This window comes from Sipha flava, unplaced genomic scaffold (genome assembly GCF_003268045.1).
Source record: "Sipha flava isolate LNK unplaced genomic scaffold, YSA_version1 129_pilon_pilon, whole genome shotgun sequence".
In the NCBI taxonomy this organism is placed as follows: domain Eukaryota; kingdom Metazoa; phylum Arthropoda; class Insecta; order Hemiptera; family Aphididae; genus Sipha; species Sipha flava.
The window spans coordinates 562,243-581,429 of record NW_020271755.1 but is presented as its reverse complement, the minus strand read 5'-3'; the positions used below and the strand labels follow the sequence as shown (position 1 = coordinate 581,429).

The window sequence follows — 19,187 nt, the reverse complement described above, 5'->3', positions numbered from 1 at the left end:
AAATTATTTTAAATATATAATTAAAAATAGTCTTTTCGACACACTTAGAGTTAATGGATATAAAGGTAGGATGAGGAAATAGTGATTAAATTTATTACCTAATACTCGAATTACTACAATGAGCCATAACTACGAAACCAATTATTGCAAATTTACCTTTGCAATACTTGAAAATGTTCATAATAATTTTCATTTCGTAAAATGGCTATATACCTACTTCAGTAATATAGAAATGAATAACCCAAAAGTTATTTTTCTAGGCCAGTTAAAAGATGAAATAACGGACTTGATATTACATTTTTCATATTGCTTCCCTACTACCTACATGAAGTTACACTTAAACAAAAAATATCGGAAATTATTAAGAATATGCTGAACTTTTTCTTTCTTTCTCTCTCTTTTTCATTCTCTCCTTAAATAATTATCAATTACACATTTATTATAAATATTCGATCTTTATGGTTGCAAAGCGTACTCAACATTTACCTTGCACTACCTCATACGGCTGTCATTAGATACCTACCCATGTTATAAGGCAAATGATTTTATGGGTTATATTGTTACAGTCTAGCAAAGATTCGGATACTCATAAAGGTTCTGCCTTAAAATTTAACTTGTCGCATAATGTCTATCCCGTCCTGTATATATTATAAAATGCATTCTACATAAATTATAACTTTTACAACAACATTAAAATTGAATTAATTATTAAAAAAACTCATGTTTTTAATATCTAAACAAAACTAAATTAAATTAAAAATATTATATACAAATTAACATATAGAATAAATATAGTAAGCGTAATATTGTTTGTGTTGGTTGATAAGTTTTCAAGTTATACAGGAAAATATTTAGTTATGCACATTTTAAATTTCAACAGTTAATAATTATACACTAATACATTTAGACTAATCAGAGTTCTACGTAGTGAACCAGAATATAGTATTATATTATTATACGTATATATGTGTGTGTGTGTGTAATTTACTATAATAGTTAATAAATAATTAAGAATACTTATTCAAAAACATAGTAATCACTTTTAAATTGGTAATTATTTTGGTTTTGCAGAAAACGGCAAAAATAACAATAAAAACGATTAACCTTGATATGTCTCACGTTATATGTAAAATGTACTCATAGTACATTCTGCCACAGTCATCCGTCAGTTGTATTTTGTATTTTCTACGATCATTTTCAAATCTCATATTATAGACAGTTTACACTCGTCGACCTAATAAGTGTTTTAGTTTTCAAACGCTGCCATTTTATCGTGACTTCAATTTTAATTTTCAGTAAGTAAATAAAAATATATTTATTTGACAAACAATCCAAAAATCTTTACCTCTATTTTATGTTTTTTCAATATAATATATTTATACAATTGTAGTCATAAATTGTGACAAAAAAATAATAGTAATATCGATAATAAAAAATAAAACAATTCGACGAGAAGTATGTTATTAGTACCAGGGTTCGAGAAAATAAATGTAAACAATGTATACAACAGTTTCTAAACTTTTCGTAGGCTCGAAATGTATAATTGAAAAAATTGAAATTTTTGTTATGAAGTGTATAAAAAGACAGGTATAGGTGAAAATTTTTCATGACTAAAGGATATAAAAATAAAAAAAAATTTAACACTAGTTTAATATTATTTTTTCTACAGGTATTAATAAATAAGTTGATTGTCGAATAAAGTAAATATAAATATTAATATAATTTTAAGATTTAAAGGATTTATGATATCCTCCAATTATAGTAATCATGTAATTATAATGATAAATGTGTATACTTGTATATATATTTAATTGATAATTTAATGTTATTTAAATGCAAATTGTATACAAATCTTACAAAATTTCCGAATTTGCATAGACAATTATTCAATTATTAATTAAAATGACCTAGGAAACGAATCCGTTTTAATAGAATTAAGTTTAAAATATTTATAATAAAATTAGTTTATGGAATCGTGACGGACGTAATTGAATAATTGAGATAGTAAACTAATAGTTTGTTACAATTTCTACGACCAACTATCAACAAATAGTACAAACCTTAACAACTAACGACTATCGAAAACCGACTAACGATTAACAAAAAAAAGAATAACGTCTAAATAACTAATAAATAAACTGGTCGACTTATGCTATGAAGCTTATGACTATAAAGCTATGACCAAAAGTTAAAGTATATTTATATCAACAATACAAATCTATTTGTTTAATAGTCAATTTATTTAGTTCTATTCGTATAAAGTGCTATTCAATTTTCCAAAAAAATATCGTAAATTCGTTTAGTAAGTACTTTTTATAGGAATAGAATAATTTCTATTTTAACAAAATCAAAATACAAATAAGTAGGCATATTATTTACATAAAATAAATTTAAATTCAAACTTCGAAGTTTAAATAAATAAAAAAATTAAAATAAATAAATTATTAAAATTGTTTTAAATGTAATTTAAAAATATTAAAATATCTAAATGTTTTCCCTTTAAGTGATTTCTTTTGGCATTTAATATTTACCCTGACTTTGAGAACACTTCCGCAAGGAACGAAAGTGACTAGAATAATAGAATATTTCATTGTACTATAATGATTTAAATTAATGGATCTTATAATAATCTGTGTTTAAATAATTTAAAACGTTGATAAAAAAATCACAAAATTCACCTTTAGAGGAAATGGAACTTAGTATTAAATTTTCAATATATATTATATACCCAAAATAGTAAAAAATGAATTCTATATATTTTGTACTAGTTAATGTTATAACAAATAAATAATTAATATCGTAAAATCGAAATTCGTTGAAATACTCAATTTCGTCAACATTTTATTTCCATACACTTACAAAACATTTTTGTGAGTTTTCGGAAAAAAAATTTTTTATTGGCAACAAACAAAATTCCTTGAAAAATTGCATGTCCAATTTTCAAGTCATAAGTATTAAAAATGAAAAATTTATACATTTTTATCCACTAAAATATTGCGAATTGTCGTGACTTATATCAAGTTTTGTCACAATAAATATTCAAACGTTCATACAATAGAATAGTTTTGATATTACTCTCAATATTTGTTTCACAGTTCTATCAACATTTTATGAAAAATCGCTTTAAAAAATTTGAAATATTCTTAAAATCATACGAGTTACAGTAAACGGTGATAAAAGCATCAAGATAAAATTTCTATGAGTAAATACCACTACTGGTAATTTATATGATTGATTGATACGATTTGATGCCAAAAAAAACCCGTATATATTTACGGATATTAAAAATTTTTCAACATCTATTGCGCGAGAAATAAAATAGTAGTAAAGTAACGCTGTCTACACAACATTGCATCACGTCTCAATGGACTGATAATTGTTATTTCAGAACCGAACGATTTTGTAATGGCACCGAGGACTAGCAGTTGGCCTGCGTGGACCAATATATCTAGTACGGACAGCTGTATCAAATCGGCGGACGATTGGATCGAAGCGCACCGAAAGGAGGATGGTGCGGACGGGCTGTGGAGAATTCACGACGGGCTGTACGACTTACGACGGTGGATAAACTTGCACCCTGGCGGACCGCAGTGGTTAGAAATGACAAGAGTAAGTCAAAAGCAAAAACTTATACTACATTCGATTATCGAGTAGTGCAATTAAACTGTTGGATCAAAGGGATAGGTGTGTAGGCAGTGATGAAATTTGTATAGATAAGTCGTGAGCATATAGCCAAATATAAACAAACAATCGAAGAATTTAATTTTTATGCGATATTACCATTCGCCTAGACATTTAATTACATGCCTTGTGATTTAATTAAATGTCTAGACGTATAGTTAAACACCTATTTCGAGTCAGGCAAAAATAGAATAAGAAACGTTTTTGTATTATTTTCAAAATCTAATCATATTATTTTATTAATTATTTATGACTATTCTACTTGAATAATAATGTTTAGTTTATTAATATATATAATACGTGGATTGTGAAATATTTTTAATAACTTGTCCTTCGGTACTGTTATTATAAAACTTTAATTATACATAAATATTAGCAATTACTATAAGGTACGATTGTACGAGTATAAAAATGAATATAAATTGTACAGTAGAAGCCGCTTATTAGGAACACTTTTCGATCAAGGTGAAATAACTAATCCGATTGTTTCTAATAATCGATCGGTTTTATTTATTATGAAAAGAATGTACAATTTAAAATTATGTAAATAATTTATATTTATATTTATACTTTAAATGTAATAGAAATATTATTACTATGGAAAAAAAAAAGTTTATGCTATGTGTTGGGGACAAATGTCGTGCGAGGATCGCGGCATATTGGCCTCCTGCAAACTTGGTCGATAACATGATCGATTTCTTGAGAGGGGGTAGTTAGCTGTGCTGTTTTCCGATGGCTAGCCTGCTACCCGCTCCCAGGACCGGTCTGTCGTCGGTCGTCTGCACGTTCATCATCACCGTCGTGTGCTTGTGTTCCTGTGTTTTACGTAGCCGTCTTGGCAAAATAGCATATCCACCATTTTTTTGTACCGGTGCGTCGCCACCGTTAACACTGACAATCGCCGACGTCATGTACACTGTACGCCACTCCATCGTTAGTGTTTTTTTTGTTATATATTTCGCCATCCATAGCACTCCGCACCACGTGGTTTTGACCGTCGTCGTCACATCCACTCCGTTCTTATCATCGAGAGAATTCAGGAAACCTCTTGCGTATCGGGCTCTCGTTGCCATTGTGAAGTTTCCGATCGCCATTGTCGCACAGTTGTTTTGTTTTTATTATCGTTCCGTGAGTGTTTTTTTTTATTGTTTTGCCGACGTCGTGTGCGCCATTAATCTCGTCATCCGAACGGTTGGGAATTCCCGTATTTCGGTTTGTGTTCTTGTGACGTCATCGCCAGGTGCCGAATCAACATTTTTCATTCGCATGTGACAGCGGCGCTCTCTACATACGCGGCAAGGAACCTTCCGACTGTTGCGACAGGTTGGCCATCGACCATATCGTCACCCAACTTCAATTTTGCGTTGGTATTACCAGGTCGTACATCGTTATCAATTTGTTATTTATTATTGTTATTCTTTTATTATTATTAATTATTATTATTTCTGGCGACCATATGTGGTCGACTCACTTAGTCTATAAGTTCATAAAATATATTGTCTTCTGTCTTACAATCATTTAATATAATTTGCAATTGTTATATTTATTATTTAATACTTTAGTTGGTTGCCCCACCTTCCTTCCACATCACTTCCAAACCTAACCATACAGTCCACTCTTTCTCTCATTTTCTCAGGTTTCTTTCCATACGACGATTTAATTATTTTACGATCGGATTCTTTGTTGGACGCAGTTCCGTGCGTATAAGCGATAGCCCATTCGATCGTCGGTTCTGGTGTACAACCGTTAACTGCCGTACACTATGTAAAAAGTGTGGTTTTACCGTCTGTTATTTTGTGTCGCGTAACTCTATAACTCTATAAATCGCTCTCCAAACACTAGAGGCAGAGCATTACAGTGCTGTATAAACAACTATAATTTTTCTTCCTTAGCTCCTCCTGGTCCTACTTATTGGCCCTCTCACAATAACAGATTACCTGATATCTTAGATATCTTTGTCAAAAAACTACCAAGTAATATACACTGTGACATTACCAACCTTTATGACTTGTCCTCCGATCACACCCCAATAATTCTCAAACTAGGTTTAAATGTTTCTCCATGCAAAAAGGAAACTCTCACCCCCAGCCAAACAAATTGGTCTATCTTCAAAAACATTTTAAATGACGATATAAAACTTAACGTTTCCCTAAAATCAATCGACGAAATCAACAACTCTGTTAACTACCTCACAACCGCGATACAAAAGGCCGCACTAGCAGCTATAATACCCCAAACAAACAAAAACACAAAAAACCAAACTCCTCCTCATATACAAGCTCTAATTACCGAGAAACGTAGAACAAGGGCACGCTGGCAAAACTTCAGGTATCCCAATGACAAGACTAAACTAAACAAACTAAATATCCAAATAAAAAAGGAAATCCAAAATTACAAAAATCAATCATACAACACTTACGTTGAATCTTTAACCACTAAAAATATGTCCCTGTGGAAAGCAACAAAAAATATTCTACGAATAAACCAACCCACCCCTCCTCTTAAAAAAGAAGACAATTCACGGGCCATTACCGACACCGATAAATCTAATATCCTAGCTCAGCACCTAAAGAACTCCTTCTGCCCTCATGATATTCAACCCAGTCCAACTCAACTGAAAATAGTTGAAAACTACCTCGAATCTCCTCTCCCAATGTCACTGCCCGCTAAAGCCACATCCCCCGAAGAAATAAACAATATAATAAAAAATATTCCTACCAAAAAATCCCCAGGTCACGGTCTAACCACCAACTTTATAGTAAAAAATCTACCACGCAAAGTCATAATTTATTTATCCCATTTATTTAATGCACTGTTTAGACTATCATACTTTCCTAAGACTTGGAAACACTCTATCATAATTCTTATACTCAAACCAAACAAACCACCCGAAAATCCAGAATCATACAGACCAATAAGCCTTCTTCCCACCTTATCAAAAATTTTTGAAAAAATTTTATTAAAAAGGCTCCTCTCCATTGCCACCAATGCTAATATCATTCCGCACACACAATTCGGCTTCAGAGCCCACCACTCCACCACTCACCAACTTCACCGCACTGTCGATCATATATCCAACGCTCTGGAAAAAAAAGAATTCTGTCCCACCGTTTTTCTCGACGTCTCCCAGGCCTTTGACCGGGTCTGGCACGACGGACTTCTCTTTAAATTAAAAAGTTCCTTCCAGCCCCCTATTTTCTACTCTTAAAATCCTATCTATCAGACCGCTTCTTCACCGTTCGTCTCAAAAACAGCTACTCAATATGTCACCCTATAAAAGCAGGTGTCCCACAAGGAAGCGACATCGCCCCTTTCCTATACTCTGTGTACACCCATGATATCCCAAAGACTCCTTACACATTCATTGGCACATACGCTGACGATACCCTAATATCGGCGGCACATCGTGATCTAGAAATTGCTAGCTTAAGGATTCAAAACCACCTTAACATGATCAACTTATGGGCAAATCGTTGGAAAATAAAAATTAACGAAACCAAATCAATTCACGTAACATTTACTTTACGTAAGTCTGACTGCCATCCAGTTACGCTCAACAACAAAATCCTTCCAACAGCAAATTAAGTTAAATACTTAGGGCTCACATTTGATAAGCGTCTTACGTGGAGCCCACACCTAAAATCAAAGCGTAAACAAGTTAACTCCAGACTGCACCTCCTTAGACCCCTTTTAAAATCTAAATTATCCCTAACCAACAAATTGACAATTTATAAAGCGATAATCCGTCCGGTCTGGCTCTATGGTATTCAGCTATGGGGGTCGTCAAAACCTTCCAACACCAGAACCTTACAAGCTTTTCAATCAATATGCTTACGTCTAATAACCTCCTCCCCCTGGTACATAACAAATAAAAATCTCCACAAGGATTTAAAACTACCTACTCTTAACGATTTGGCCAAATCTCATTATAACAAATTCCATTCTAAACTAAACATTCATTATAATCCTTTAATCCGAAAACTAGTCTCTGCTACTCACGCTCCCAGAAGACTAAAAAGGCTGTGGCCCCGAGACATGCTCAAAGCATAAATAAAAAAAAAATAAAATAAAAAATAAAAAAAAAAAAAACAATTAAAATACCAAATAATTAACTTAAAGTAATATCTTGTCAGGTGGCACTACTGAGGGTCTTCCTATTCCAATATTTGTAACGTTAAAAAAAAAATTTGTTATCACACTTACTGATTATTGTAAAAATAGATTGTAAATATATTCTTTTTAAAAAAAAAAAAAAAACTCTATAACCATGGTTTCGACCGATTCGTAAGAACAACGTTGCCAAAGCTTTTTCGTCCGCCCGATGTTGCTCTCCTAACGGACACTCATGCGTCGTGTATTTTTTTTTAGAAATTTAAAATTTTTTAGTACAGTTTATGCTCCGCGTTAAACAAACATGATTGTCAACCGACCAACTCAGACGGTTTTTTAAAGGCGAAAACATCGTGTCTCTGGGCACCGATTCGTATCAGGCTTTCTTAGTCATTTTTAGATAACTCGATAGATCGATGCGGTACAGCAACCGGATATATCGGTTAACAGAAAACACATCGATACACGAAATCAGTGCATTGAAAACTTTTGCGCTGACCAGTGGCGTATTCAGGAATTTTTTATGAGGGGGGGTTCAACAAATTTAAATTTACTATTTGTATAAATATGGCAAATGTTGAAACAATGAAATTAATCAATTTATTTTGTTTAAACAATTGCAAAATATTAAATATTATTAATAAAATATATAATATGTATTATATTCGAATTTCCAGGGTTAAATTAGTTATCACCTAATTACAATACTATATCAATTTTTCTTTTTCTTTTTACCAATTCATCCAACACTTCTTCTGGATTAACTTCAATTGTCCTGTTAATATTTAGCCGTTACAAATTATTATTATTTATTAACACCCATTCGGGCAAAGAGTATACATAAATTGTACTATATAAGTTCATTTACTATCTCAAGTTCATTGGGGGGGGTCTGAGCCCTAACCCCCCCCCCCATGGATACGCACCAGGCACCGACACAACCTAACCGGACGGACGTATTGGTAAGTCGTCCGCCAGTCGTCGAGATTACACACGCGCCTTTAGCGGTTCTGCGACAATAGCTTTTGTCCGAGACATTTTTTGATATTAATGTTAAGCGGTTTACGTTTCGCAGGGCACCGACGTCACGGAACTGTTCGAAACGTACCACGTGAATGCCGAGGCGGCCGCGCGACCACTGCGCAACTACTACGTGCGCCGGGCCACGTCGCCGCGGACGTCGCCGTTCACGTTCGAACCGGACGGGTTCTATAACGTCCTGAGGTCCCGGGTCGCCACGGAGTTGCGGTCCACCGGCAACGGCAGAGCGAAATCCGCTCTGGTCGTCGACACGTGCTTCCTGGTCGCGCTAGTCCTGTGCGTGGCGGTCGCACGCACACAGCACTATACGTCGGCCCTGGCGGCCGGCGTCACGCTAGCGCTGGGCACCGTGGCCAGTCACAATTTCACGCACCTGGCCGACAACTGGAGGATGTACTACATGGAACTGAGCTTCCTGTCCGTGCGGTACGTACCACTGATGCACCTGCTTGCTTGCGCACACGTTGTTCTTCTGCCGATGTGGCCGAGCTTTGTTCAACGCGTACGTTTTCGGTGTTGCGCTGTAACGGAGCGTGTTCGAGTATCACGTCAGCAGACCAGGGGATAGAGATATCCGATGGTACCTTACATGGGAACAGGGCGAGGGTTAGATCTCGAATCCGACGTCAGCATCGGAACTATCAGAGTTAACGCGCGAAAAAAAGCGATAGACGATGGACCACCGACAGTGTCGAAAACACGTGCCATATATACTTATGGTTCTGGTTCTGGAACTGGTCAATACCGGTTAATTTCTTTCAAAAATCTTAAAAAAATCTATTATAAACATCATACATATTATCTAAAATTATATAATGATAACAATCTTATTAGATTAAAAGAGCTTAACTAATAAGTTTAATATTTTGTTTTAAAAACATCCAAAACAAATTTTAAAAAATAGGGTTGACTCGTGTTGTTACTAACATATTATGACAAAATCAAATTAATGTTCTTACTATTAATTATGAGTAGGGAACGGATTTATATGTAATAAAAATACAGAAATATTTACATATCTATGTAAGTATAATTTATAAAATATGTGCTAAAAACATCCAAATATGTAGGAAAAAATTGAATTAAAAAAAAAAAAAATTATAATAATTAAATTGTCAAAATGATTTGTTGCATTGAATTATTACAATATCTTTTAAATTATCAAATATTAAATGTCGCTTATTGGATCTGAAAATATTTTTAAAACGGCTAAATGATCGTTCCACATCAACCTACATGGGTTGATTAAAGCATATTTGAAGCGCATAATATCAGAAGGTGATAATTCCAAATTTTTAGAAGGTTATTTGCCACTCATTATGTCATTGATTGATTGAAAATCAATATAACTTGGAATTTTTTTCTGTAACAACATGAGTTTTCTTTTTTACAACATTTCCTATTGGTCCGTTTACAAGTTTTCATTTTGTTATCCTTGATTCGACAATTTACATATTTTCATTTAAGGACATATTTTTATTTCTAATTTTGTAAAAGTATGTGCAATAAAACTAAAATTCACCGAGATGAAAATTAAATTAGTTTTTATGTTTCATTTTGCATAATATTTTGAGCTTTTCTAATAGCGATAGAAGTTACTGGATCCAAATTTGAAATAATTTCTTATACTTTTGTACGAAGAAGACGTATGAATGATGAAATTATGAAATATGTAAAAATATGTAATTATATCAAAATATGTAAAAATATGTAAAATAAAAGTAGCATTATATTAATAGAAATGATTTAAATCATGAACATTTCTTATCGAATCTTAAATATCTCTTTTTAATAAAAATATGTATTTACATATAAATCCTTTCCCTAATTATGAGTACATGTAATAATAATAAATTATTACTAGACACTATACATATAATAAGACATTATAGGAGCATCGTCTGATATTTTTTGGAACGCGATGGCACGACGAAATGGTAATTGTATTTGATATGAGTGGTAGCGGTAAGAAGGGACCACTCACGCACTTGCAGGCACATGGACAATTTTGTGAAAAAAAAATGTTTATTTTTCCCTCGGACAACTCTAAGTCCAACAATGCATTACTACGATTGCATCGATTCGCATTCTGACAAATAAATCTAATATCTCACAAAATATGCGAGGGATCAATCTAAGCAAATTTTCATAATTGTATTAGTTGACTAATATTATAATAATATACAGTATAAACTATACTAAATCTCTTAATTATCGCATTGTTTGATTGGATGTTTTGGTATGATATGATATTTTTTAACGATGGGCGGCATGAACTCCCGAAAAACAACTATCGAATGATTTAATAGTATCAGGGGCGTCATTTAGGGGGACAGACTATGGCAAATGCCCCACTCTAAAAATTTTTAAAAAATCGGCAATTCTTTGTCGGATGATCAAATATTAAAATCGGTAAATAGTAAATTTTTATTTACTTTTTTGTACTCAGAAATCAGATAATACATAATAAATCAGATAAACCTTTTAAATACATGTTTATTAAAATACGGTTTATTTAAAGTTAGGAAACACTGGCTCCTCCCCAGTTTATGATAATCATTATTACGCGAACCTTATAAACTTTATTTTTGGTATATTATATATTTCTATATCTGTGATCATTATAAAACAGTTTCCGTAATATCGATACCATAAAAATTTAGCTCATACAGGCGCGTATCGGCTCACCGGGATACCAGGAAAATTCCGGTAGGCCCTCTCAAAAATTATAAGACCTAGGCCCCTTACCAAATAGGTACCTGTAGTTTCAGTTAAATTCAGTAATTTTATTATGAACAGGGATGGCGCGAGGGAGTGGGCAATAGGGGCAGTTGCCCAGGGCACCACGCCTTAAATTATAATTAAGACCCCGCAGTTCTGATTTAACTGAACTTAAAATATTTTATTAATATAAATTATAAGACCCAACATTAATTTTGCCCAGGGCCTCGCAAACTCTAGCACGGTCACTGATCGTGAACAATTGGTTTTTAAGAAGAGAAGTTTAATGTATAATTTATATTTCACTAATGAATATTACATATATCTTAATAAATGAACGGAGAACGAATAGCCAATATATACAAAACAATTTTATCTCACCTACCTTTTTACTAAATATTGAATATCAGGAGCTTCGACAAAGAATTTTTTATATCGGTTGAAGTCAAAACTTTGGAATTTTTACTTTTAATCCGCTCTTTAAAAGAACTTGTTATTTTAAATAAGTACCAACGTTAATATTATGTTTCATATTTTTTAAGCATTGAATAAATAGACCATAAAGTTGACGGTTTAATTTCTGTAGATAATTTGTTAAAATTTGTAATAAACACATTTTCCGACGATTTGGTTTTATTTATTTTTCTCAATTTTAAAAGTTTTTCATAAACCATTATACATCATTCTTTTGATTTTTCAGGCAATAGATTTAGTGAAACAGCATTTGCCGTTTTAACTAAATATGGTGAAGTTAATGGCTCACTACAACTAATGTACTGATGTACTATTGTCATCTTTCGTATTTATGCTTGTTTGCGCGTTTCGCAGTCAAACCATCACTGGTTCGATTGTGTGACTGATTGATTGATTCGATTGTACTCACATCGTTTGCAATAAAAAAGAATACTTAATAGAAGATAATTAATGAAATTATAACAAATTGCGGTATAAACGGGCCAAAAGCGCCACAATAATAATAAATATGATAAATCTAAAAATAACAATAAAATCATATATGCTCCAAACGCGTTGTAAAAATATAACAAGACAAATCGTATAAAAATAAATATAATATTTTTAACAAATATAACGGAACATACCTTGGACGGTCTGGCGTTCGAATGGTTATGCCCACGCGACCGTGTTCACACGTGCGACGAACGCCACAACCGGCAGAAGAATCGGTTGATCAGCGGCGTCGGTCTCGATTTACAATAACTGGCTTTTCCGCGCACGACGATAACCGAAAGAAAATTTCACGGACACGGGTCAGTTACGGTTCGAACAGTCATCACACACACGAAATTGTCCCCGGAGATAGCGACTCCACCGTGCTATGCCGCAACGGGAAAATCGACGAATCGAACGTTCGCAGAAAAAGTTTCGGCGGAAAAAAGTCCCAGGGTAATGGCGTCCACGGACCGGTGATAATCGTATCGCGATAACGCGCCAAACGAAAATTCTCGAACATCACACGCCGACACCGTTATCGGATGCTCCGGTTAACACGAAATGGGATAATTTGAACGGCGACGTGAAACTTGCGCGAACGATCTCATTTTTTAATTCGAATTATTATACAAATCACGCAAAACAAATTTATCCGTGACGTCCAACGAACTTGTGTGGGAACATTGAAAACGAAATACATATGTTTAAATGTTTATGCGTCGTGCAAAGAGGTTGTGATATGTGTATGATATTTAACCGAAAGTTTATGTTTTGTACGGACCGGGGTATAAATTTAAGTTTCTGATTGTGCTGGGCCAGCGCTCTTGGAAATTTCTACTTTACTACACAGTGTTATAGGGATTTCCACTTTTTCTCCCCTCACACCTTAGGATTTCCACTTTACCGCCCGCCATTATGGGATTCCCATCTTACCGCCCGGTGGACAGATAAATGTGACATTCCAACGCTTCAACCGTGGTCGAAATAACAATTATGCACCGTTACCATAATAACACACCTCCACGAAAACAAATTGATCTTGTATCATCGTTATTGATATAACTAACTTATTTTGAGTATTATGATTTTTATTAAATTTATTAAGTTTATTATAAGTGTTTTTTCATATGCAAAAATTTACATTTCAATGGTCGTCAACATTTAATACACAGGATTTTAATTGATTTTTATTTAAAACATAATATAATTAGTGTTTGAAAATTTCATGATGTATAAGATTGTGAAATAGATAGGTATGTGAAATAATTTCAGTATTTTAAAAAAAAATTGTTTTTCTTTTAAATATGTTTAATTTTTATGTATATTTCAAATTTTTTAGGTAGAACAAAATTAATAAGACCCATTAGTCATTAAATTAATTTTATTTTGTTTTTAATTTTTAAAGTTTATTATTAGTTAAATTTTGTTTGTCAAAAATGTTGCATGTTAAGATTTAAATACAGTAAGATTTAACACTATGAAATTGTAGTATGTTAAGTTTCAAAAACAATAAAGCTTGATAAATAATTAATGTAAATAATAGGTACTTACTATATATACCTACCATATAGGTAATAGGTACCTACTCTATTTTTCCATAAATAATTATTACATTAAATATCTGGATATCTAATCACCATATATGACCATGATTGCTATGTATAAAGTGACGTTAAAAAGGTTTTAAATTCACGGATAAATAATAATTTTGTACCTATATTTTACTACCTATTAGATAACAAAAAACTACAACTAGCAATAATAAAGTGAGTATCCATGGATTTAAAACCGTTTTTAAGTTACTTTGCGATAAAATTATAAAATATAACTAAAATGTATACCATATACTTGTATCAGTTAAATGAGTTGCATCAGATTTAACCTAGCTATTGTTATAGATAGGTATACATGAGATTCATTTCTATTGGTATTTATATTAATTGGGCCCTAATTAAATTCAGTTCCCCGGTAGGGAAAATTGACCCAGTACGCGTCTGAGCTCATAATCTATAAAAAAAAAAGGTGCATCCGAATTGAGTTCCAAATTTAAAATTATTACACTAGTTGAGTCCCGGATTTTTATAGTTACTACACTAGTTGGGTCCTGAATTATTTTAGGTATACACTAATTCCTGAATATTTTTTTGTAAGTACTACATTATATTAACATTTTCCTTCCCATTTTAACAGACTTAGGACTGTCTATGATATATTTAGATCACATGTGGTACCTGTAGGTATGGTTAAAAATATTTTTATAGTTTTTTTTTTTATTTTTTAATTTCTTTACCATTAATTTTTAACTATATTATATAATGATTTTAAAATGTTTAATATTTTTTTAATTTACCTATATGGTATAATTATATTATATAATATGTATTTTTAAACTTGATTTTTAATATTTTTAATATTTTTACCAATGCAATTGTAATAATATATATTTTAATGAAAAAGAAACTAAAAAACAAAAAAAAAAAACTATAAAAAATATTTTTAATCACACCTGTGGTCTAAAAAGATCATAGACAGTCCTAAATCTTAAAATGGGAAGGAAAATGTTATTATAATGTAGTACTTACCAAAAAATATTCAAGAACTAATGTAAAACCTAAATTAATCCAGGACCCAACTAGTATAGTACCTATAAAAATCCGGTACCCAACTATTGCAGTACCTAAAATAATTCGGGACCCAACTAATGTAGTACCTATAAAAATCCGGGAACCAACTAGTACACTACCTGCGATTAGCCCCTAATACTCGGGACCCAACCCGAATGCTCCGATAAAAAACCGTTAAAATCGTTCCAATTCACCCCAAACTACGGTACATTATATTTAAAATACAATTTTTATGTTTTTTTAAATAAGTTCTGTAAATTATCAAATATACAAATAATAAAATTATAAGTATATATTTAATTAGATTTATATTATTATTCCATTAAATCCATTGATAGGTAACTTATAGCCTACCTATAGGATAATTAAATTAATTAATTTCTATCTTTAATGTTATTATTTAATTGGGCAAATTAAAACGTTTCGTGTTCTTTATTTATTTATTACTAATCTTTACATGTTTTGTTCCGAAAAAATATTTTATTGATGGTCTATGGTCCATAAATATTAAATATTTAAATATGTACATAACCTTAATTTTTTAAATATTATGAAATCAGCAAATTTAATTAGTTGCCCCATCCTTTTAAAAATTGAAATGACTACCCTGAATAGTGCTGTCCGAGTTGTTTTTTTTTAGATATTATTAGTCCATGATAACAATTTACATATGTACCTACTGGAAAAGCATTGTTTGTCTGATATCAACAGAAAAAAAAATATATCTATACAAATACTTTGTATTAAAATCATAATGCACCACAGGGAATGGAGAATATCTCACGTACTCAGTCATCACGTGTTCACGAACACCGTGCAAGACTTGGAGATGACGTTGTTTTACCCGTTCCTCCACTGGTTTCCGACCGACGACAAACCGTTCACCGTACGTTGGGCACCGTACCTCACACCCGTTGTTTATCCGTTTGTCTTGCCTGGACAATTCTTCATCAGGTTTGTTGCACTCGTTATGTCATTACAAACGAAAATCTATAGAACATTACTACTACATTACAATCAATAATCTATCACGGTGATCATGTTAAAAATGGTTTTTACGTATATGGTTTGTTTTTTTTTTCTTACGCTAATCCACTCGTTATTGTTGTACTGGTTTTTATTTGTATTTTGAAAACAATATCTAAACGATATATTTAGTTCATTAAGTTGTTACGTATAACTTCTAATAAACCATAATGTCACTTGCCGTATACTTAACACGTTCGTAATCAACTATAGTATTAACTATCTAGATAATCAGTCACGCAACACGGATTTATCTCTTACAGTTTTTTGAAGCAAGTGTAATGAATTCTGTTGAGATTTTGAACAAGTTAAAAAATGTACTCTGGGCACGTGTTTACCTGAATATTAAAAAAACGATACCAATTCGATTTAATAATTTATATTTAGCCGAATAAAAGTATAATATAATCAACTTAGATTGAAACTTCTATAATTTTTATTTTAATTATACAAAAATATATGTACGATTTCATTACGTTAAGTCAAAACATAATAAAAAAATAGATTATTTATCTAGGTTAAATCTGATGGAAATATATTTGTAAATATTTGAAGCTTTACAAATATGTGAACACTACATTATAACTTTTTTGTAAATACTATCAAAGTATTCGTGAAATACATTTTAAGAAGAATTTGATATTTTTAATAATTATTTTTAGTTCCTATGTACATGACTGATCATGTATTGCATTAACTATATTATTATCTCATATGTTTTAGAACTTTCAAACGCAAGAATGATATCACTAATTTTCTAATATTCGTCATACCAACAATATTGTTTTTTTGTGGATCCACGACAATAACTATTATGTGTGTCTGTAAATTGTGGCTTACCATGATACTGACTAGCAGTTTTGTGTTCACGTTTCTTGGACTCAGTGTTTCTCATCATTTTCCGAATAACTTTCACGATGGAGACTATGTCAGGTAAACAAACAATTCTTCTTTTTAATATTATTGAATTAAAATAGTTTAAGAATCTTAACAAATTTAACGATCAGTATTGTTAATGTAGTATAAAATATTATTAGATTATTACTATCGCAAAAGAAATATCGGAGGATTATTATTTTCGTACTGTTGATTTATATTTTATATCTAACAATATAATAATGATAGAACAAATTATTTGATGAGTATAAACTACTGAAAGATAAGAATTGGTTAAAGGACTTAAATAATTATTTATAGTTATAAAAAATAGTATATTTTTTAAATTAAGTTGTATTTATTATTTAAATTTAAATAAAATATGATAAAGCACCATAAACCTAAAATTTAAATTTATAATAAATAAGTAAATTATATTATTGATAATGAAACATAATTGTTAATCTTTTATGGCATGTCTCAACCTTTTAATTTTTAATTTTTTATTTTTTGGTACAGTATAGAAAAATGTATGTGACCCTCAATTAATCACCAAGATTCTTAACTAAGAAATATAACTATATAATTATTGTTTATATTAATTCGTCAACGAGAAAAAAATTTTAGATATAACGCAATACGGTTTGAAATGTATTTCATTACTTTGTTTAGCACTGAACGCATTGACTGGGGACTTCATCAAATGGAAACCAGTGCAGAACGGAACGAACTTATCGATAACTTCTTTATCACCATGGTAACATTCGGTGATCACACGTTACATCATCTGTTTCCGTCTTTGGACCATAGCGTAATACTAAATTTGCAAGACACCTTCAAATATACTTGCGAAGAATTCGGATTGGACTTGACACAAAAACCGTTCACAACAATTGTACGTGGACAATTTAAACAATTAGTTCGCATAACTCCTAAAAATCCAAAAAAAAAATAAACAAATGACTTGAAAAATTGTTGTGAGTTAAAACAGCGATTTGCCATTAAAAAGAACATCATAGAACATCATGGATGACATTATTTCGTGCGCTAATAATTACATTTTGTTCGTAACATAGAGAATAAGTATTAAATATTGTATTACCAGTACTTGACTCGGTAAAATTAAAGAATGATGATTCTGTTTACTTAAAAAAAAAAAAGGTTTTCCCAAAACTTGTTAAGCGTTATAATTATAACGTAAAAATAGTAAGGGGACGCTACAATTTCTGAAAATTAGTCAAGATACTTCGTCCCCCTGCGTCCCTTCAAGTCCAGCAGTGTATTTTAACATTTTAACTTTAGTATTAAAACCAATTGTGCAAAATATATTTATTGATGTGATGTGAATATTATTAAATTAGCTCATATTCATAATTATAAATATAATATATAATATATAATATAGCTAAGATTTTAAGAATATTATGGCCAAACATACATTAAAAGAGTAAGTTAAAAAATATTGGACTAATATTTGTATGCTGACTTTGAAACTTAACGGCTAAAGTTTGCTAACAAAAAAAAAATCCTATTCGTCCGCAGTGCGTATTTTAACTTTTCAATAGTGTTTTCAACTTAATATTTCCGTTGGAAAACTAAAAAACTAGATCTAAATTGTTCCAATTCAAAAAGAGTGCATTATATTTTATAATAATATAATTATAGTATTCTGCCTAAAATCATAGAAATCGAAAACAAATTGACGTTATTTTAAACTCACACTCACACTTTATCTATCATAAAATACAGTTTAAAAATAGTATCTCTAAAGTATCACCCTTTATTTGATGTACCCACACTAAAAAAATAATTAAAAATCGGTTATGGTCAATACAATATTTTGTAATTTACAAATAGCGGTTAAATAGGTTATTATTAAGATTTAATTTTTATTCTATAGCTGTAACTAATTATTGGCATAAGATTAGTCGTTTATTTTAGTACAAAAGTGAATTCAAAAATATATGGTAATTTGATGCATACATAACCCATAATATTTAATATGCTTAATCTTTATAATTAATACTTAATTACCTAAAGGCACAAGAATTTTAAATATTATTTAATATTATCTTAGTAATTTACACAGATAGAATCACATGAGTGATGAAAATCGTGTAATTCGATTTTTTTTTCAGAGATATTTTTATCTTTATC

The 19,187-nt window shown here is 31.2% G+C and overlaps 1 protein-coding gene across 2 annotated transcripts; it reads left to right on the top strand.

The window, feature by feature from the left end:
• Positions 1–1,170: 1,170 nt before the first annotated feature.
• On the top strand, positions 1,171–18,362 carry LOC112694445 (cytochrome b5-related protein-like). Of its 2 annotated transcripts, XM_025569909.1 has the most exons (6): positions 1,171–1,295; positions 3,389–3,609; positions 8,867–9,258; positions 15,894–16,082; positions 16,878–17,087; positions 17,703–18,362. In XM_025569909.1, exons 2-6 carry the CDS (start codon positions 3,406–3,408, stop codon positions 17,983–17,985), a joined length of 1,278 nt encoding a protein of 425 aa, XP_025425694.1. In that variant the 5' UTR covers positions 1,171–1,295; positions 3,389–3,405; the 3' UTR covers positions 17,986–18,362. The 2 variants fall into 2 exon arrangements, with proteins under 2 accessions (XP_025425694.1, XP_025425695.1); XM_025569910.1 differs by lacking the exon at positions 15,894–16,082.
• Positions 18,363–19,187: the final 825 nt, after the last annotated feature.

Bases quoted from the DNA above. Each gene is read 5' to 3' on its own strand.
- LOC112694445 (XM_025569909.1), top strand. From the start codon at position 3,406: ATGGCACCGAGGACTAGCAGTTGGCCTGCGTGGACCAATATATCTAGT. The intron at 9,259-15,893 runs GTACGTACCACT...AATGCACCACAG, and splicing joins CTGAGCTTCCTGTCCGTGCG to GGAATGGAGAATATCTCACG. The intron at 17,088-17,702 runs GTAAACAAACAA...TACTTTGTTTAG, and splicing joins CACGATGGAGACTATGTCAG to CACTGAACGCATTGACTGGG.